Source organism: Elephantulus edwardii, unplaced genomic scaffold (assembly GCF_000299155.1).
Source record: "Elephantulus edwardii isolate Elephantulus edwardi_28Jun2011 unplaced genomic scaffold, EleEdw1.0 scaffold00121, whole genome shotgun sequence".
NCBI lineage: Eukaryota > Metazoa > Chordata > Mammalia > Macroscelidea > Macroscelididae > Elephantulus > Elephantulus edwardii.
Genome location: NW_006399871.1, coordinates 3,121,895 through 3,126,881, shown reverse-complemented (window position 1 = coordinate 3,126,881; position 4,987 = coordinate 3,121,895). Strand labels below are relative to the sequence as shown.

At 46.3% G+C, this 4,987-nt stretch overlaps 1 protein-coding gene across 1 annotated transcript in view; it reads right to left on the bottom strand.

The window, feature by feature from the left end:
* Positions 1-331: 331 nt before the first annotated feature.
* The window catches only part of SMARCC1 (SWI/SNF related, matrix associated, actin dependent regulator of chromatin, subfamily c, member 1), a 131,872-nt gene continuing 127,216 nt past the window's right edge, over positions 332-4,987 (bottom strand). Inside the window, exons 26-27 of the mRNA XM_006892948.1 lie at positions 2,267-2,443; positions 332-1,007 (exon numbers count right to left, since the gene is read on the bottom strand). Coding sequence (XP_006893010.1) covers positions 913-1,007; positions 2,267-2,443 — 272 coding nt within the window. The 3' untranslated portion in view covers positions 332-912. The remainder of the gene's footprint in view (positions 1,008-2,266; positions 2,444-4,987) is intronic.

Below are 4,987 nucleotides of genomic sequence, written 5' to 3'. Positions count from 1 at the left end.
TCAGGGATGTCGGTCACCCTAGGACCTCAAACCTTTCCTAGCTAGCCCAGGGGATTAAAGCATATCTTCCCAAATTCGAATCCTCAGAGCTCCCACTGCCCCCAGAAAAACAAAAGACCCACCCCCAGCCAACAAACCATCTGCATAGAAAATCCGAGCCAGCAGGCCTGGGGAGGGAGCGGTCTCCACTGCGGGCTGTGCTCCTGCCATGCGCAGCAGGACAGTCTGCAGGCAGCGTGGAGATGCTCACGAGGGAACAGAATTAGTGGGGTCCCCTTTCCCCCTTCTCGTGGCATTTTGGTGCATCTAAGTGTGGCAAGTATGTCAGGAGACTTCACTATCAGCACCATTCTTAGCTCAGATAAGCAGAAATAAGGTCACTTATAATGCCTTAAAGTTTGTCCCCTGTGGTCATCCCCTGCTCATCACCAATCTTTTTTTTTTTTTTGGTTCCTGTTAACTTAGGATGCTCTTTTAAAACAATAAAGACAACAGAAAGGGGGGAGGTAATGATCATAAAAAGCATCATCAATAAAGGCAAACGACATAGGAAAAAATTCAGAAGAGCAAAAATCATAAAGACAAATAGCATACTAATGTTGACAGGACCTACAGAGAAACAAACTGGCAACCCATTCCCCAGGAGGACAGGGGAGATACTGGGTGCTTTTAGGATCAGTAGGGCACACTTGTGACCACAGGCTTCTCCTTAAGAGCTGACTGAAGACTTGGCACAAGAGGTGTCAGAGCACAGGGGGGCTGAGAGGAAAGGGGAATGGGAGACAAGGGACACGTGCTTGGGGCTATGAGAAGAAAAATCCTGAAGAACCCAAGGGAGTTGAGGAGCACAAGTCTTGTCATCCCCACTCCAGCTGGTGGCGCTGGGCATGGCCATTCCCTCTGTCCTCCAGGCTAGGGAGCAGCTGAGGCTGGTGGGCCTGGAGCAGGCGGCGGAGGGACCCCATCTGTGGGTGGCGGTGGCTGCTGCTGCTGTGGCGGAGGGGGATCTGCAAACACATCGGAGAGAAACTCTTCAGAGCTGGAAATGCAAAGGACTCAGGAAGAATGACATGTGAAGTAATGTCCTTTTGTTACATGGTCTTTGTGAGACAGGTCACTTTGTGAGACCCTCCCTCCTGGTCACTGGTCAGGGTCTACACCTTAGTCTGATGGCCAGAGAGACTAGGTTCTCTATCTCTTTCAAGTCTCACCCTTTCTAGAATCACTCCAGACCGTTTCAGAACTTAATTACACAATTTTATTGTATTTTAATAGTTCTCCCTGCTAATTTTATCTCTCAATTAAATAAAAAGCTCTTTCCTGGGAGAAGCTAGTCTCTTATTTTTCTTTCCTCTTCCAGTGCCTAACCTAGGTGGGCACCAAACAGATTATAAGTAACTTGATGATAAACTGTCTCTACTAGAGCCAGCGAGCTTTGATTCCCTGGCAGCTGTGGACAAGCTGGACTTCCTGGAGGCACCGGCTCCTGAACTGCAGTCTTTGGGTTTTTGGCAAAAACTAGGTCAGGTCCTGAAGGAAACAATTAGTCTGAGTGTTTTGGGCTTTTTACTATTTCAACATCAGCTGCTTTAGCAAACAAAGGAACCCTAGAGATTATTTAATCCAGGGTTTTAACTACTCCTCTGGATTTTGCCAGCTATGAAATGGAGGGAGGGGGAAAAGATACTGTTGCTCACTGATCAACTCACCTCACCTCACATCCAGGAGGCTTCTATAAAACTCCTAGGTTCTTAAAAAAACTCTGAAGTCTAATGAATGGATTTTTCATTTATAACTGTAGGAAACTGAGGCCTGATGAGGAAATACCACTCACTGAAAGTGATCAACCCATTATTCTGGAGCCATTTACTTCTTTTCAACACTATGGCCACAAAGGTTTCTGTACAGAGAGTAGCAAGCAGGAGCTCCCTATCTGTGGACTACATTGGACCAGTTAAAGCAGCAACAGGCGTGAGACGTCTTTTCGCCCTGTCCACACACTTTGCCATTCACGTCTCATGGGCTGCGTCCCGCGAGTCTGACCCAAGAGGACTACATGGTCCTCTCTATCTGCGTACCTGTTCATCAGCACTGCTGAGATGCATGGATGGAAAGTCAAACCTGCGGACCACTAGGACCTCCCAAACCACTGCACGTCAGCAGGCTGGGTTAAATGCAAAGACAGGAGGATAGCGAAAAGATTCCTTCCCTTGTCTCAAGTTCTTCCTGATAGCCTCAAAGGACAATGTCCCAACGTGCTACTTACACATGCCATTAGGTGCTGTGAGAGGTACCCGTGGGCCTAAGATGTTTCCTGGCATCGGAGGCATACCGGGTGGTGGAGGGCCACCCCCAGAGGGGTGGATGTTGGCTGCAACAGTGGGAATCATACGGCTTGGCATAGGCTGGCCTGGCATCATGGAACCTGGGCCTGGTATCTGACCTGTGAAAGAAGATTTAAAGCTTTGTAACAGATTTAAAATATTATACAACAAAAAAAGAACTCTGGTGGCCTAGTGGGTACAGTCACATTACCAACTCAAAAGTAGGAAGTTTAAATCCAGCAGCTGCTCCGAGACAGCAGTCAGCCCCTGGCACTGTCTCAGATTAGGGTTTTGTCATTCAGTGTGCACAACACAACCAAAGGTCACATTTGAAGCAGTTTACCTTCCTCAGTAATCCTGGGTCAGCTGTGACCATCTCTCAGGCAGCCATCTCTGACTGGGTGTCTTGCCTGTACTCATACATCCCCAGCTGTTTGTTGGCACATGCTGTAGAGTCTCTTGCAACCCTATATACAACTGCCCTGAAACCTGCTCTATCCTGTGCCAACTTTACTGTTTCTGACACACCTACCCTCATTAGCCCACTTAATCAATCTATCTCACCAAGTGTCTTCCTCTTTCTCTGTCCCTCCACACTTCCAAGCATGATGTCCCTCTCCAAGGATTGGTCCCGTCTTGCAACATGCCCAAAAGTATGTCAGATGAAGTCTCAGAATCCTTGCTTCCAAAGAGCAGTGTGGTTTCACAATCTCTAGGACAAACCTGTTTGTTCTCCTGGCAGTCCACGATATATTCAACACTCTTCTCTAGCATCACAATTCAAAAGCATCACTTTTCTTTCTATCATCCCTAGTAACTGTCCAGCTCTCTGACACATAGCAAATAACTGCGAAGACTATGGCCTGGATCAGGTGCACTTAGTCTCCAGACTGACATCATTGCTCTTCAGTACTTTGGAGGGGTCCTTGACAGCCGATTTTCACAATGCATTTTGTCTCCTGATTTCCTGACTGCTGGTACAAAAAGTGTTGATTGTGGAATCAATCAAACTAAAACTGTTAATCTCAATCTCTTCACCATCTATCACAATACTGCCAATTGGCCCTGTGGTAAGAGTATTTGTTTTCCTGAGGTTGAGCTTCAATTCATATTGAAGGCTGCAGTCCTTGACCTTGAAGCAAGCACCTCAGGTCCTCAGTTTTCTGCATCTCATCCCCTAAGCTGGCAAAGAAACCATCCTAGTCAAGCCAACTAACCTGGGCTTGTCTAAGCTCAACAAAAAGATGCTGTTCCAGGCTGGGTGCTCCACTACTCAATGCACGTGAGACTGGAAGAGGTGCTACCTGTGGCCTGGCTCACATCCTGGGGCCTCAATCACCCCTCAGATGAGCAGAAACTATGATCCACCTGGGCATCCAACTCCAACATTCTGCTGGACCGGCAAGTACACTGTCCTAAGCCAGACCCCTTTCCTCAACCCACCACAACAATGCCAAGAGCACCAGTCATGAGCACACATCAGCCCCACTGGCAGTGCTGCCATTCTTTTCGTTTTCCCACAGCTTTTGGTGGATGTTTGTTTTATAGGCTGCTCTAGTGGTTCCCCCTTCTTATTTTTCTTACCTGCTTTCTCCCCGTTTTCTCTAGCCAGTCTTTATCCCTAACTCTTCCTTTCTTCTTTTTTACCTGGATCAGTTTTAGTTTTTTAAATTTTAACTATCCAAGCTTGTTTTGGGGTTGTTTCCTTTTTCCTCTATCCCATTTGATAATAGACAAAAACATCCACCTCCTGCAGCTTCACCCACCGGACAAGATCATCCATGATACAGAGTGTCAGCGACACCAACTAGCCCAGTCTGCCCGCAACAGTGAACAGAGACACTCCTCCATCTTCAGTCACACCCCACAGAAGACAGGTGGCAGAATACTGAGTTATCAACTAGACAGCAATGCAACAAACTCACAATGCTCAACAAGAATAAACTGACAATACATGCACCCATGTTGACTGTAGCATTATTTACGATGGCAAAGAGTCAGAAACTATGGTACAGTCACCCAAAGGAGTATTATGCATCACCAAAACAACATTAATAATTTGTGAAATCCTATACAACATGGATGATATTTAGAATAAAGAATGCTGACACGACACACAGGAACTTTCATATACTATTATTATGATCTGGGAATGTAGACAATGAAACATGTCTTATTTTCAATAATTAAAAGTGTTACTGTGTAGAAAAAAAGAATAAAGAATGCTGAGTGACATTAGTCGGTCACAAAGGGCAAGGGTGACATAAAAACAATATTATAAAAAGCATTATTGTTAGGGGAGCTCTGGTGGCCTAGTGGCAAGGACCTGCAACTACAATCCCAGAGGCGCACGGTTCGAATCCACCAGTTGCTCTGGCGGGGAAGGAGGGACAATTTCCTTCTGTACCAGTCAGATCTGATTTGACGGTGCACTCACACAAAAATAATAAAAATAATAATAAAAAAAAGCATTATTGTTGTTATGTGTTGTCGAGTCGCTTGCGACTCATAGCGACCCTATGTACAACAGCCCTAAACTCCGCTCTGTCCTGTGCCAATCGCAATGTCTCCTACACTCCCATCCCAATTATCCCAGTCACTGAATCAATCCACCTCATAGAGGGCCTTCCTCTCCTGTGCTGTCCCTCCACCCTCCCAAGCAT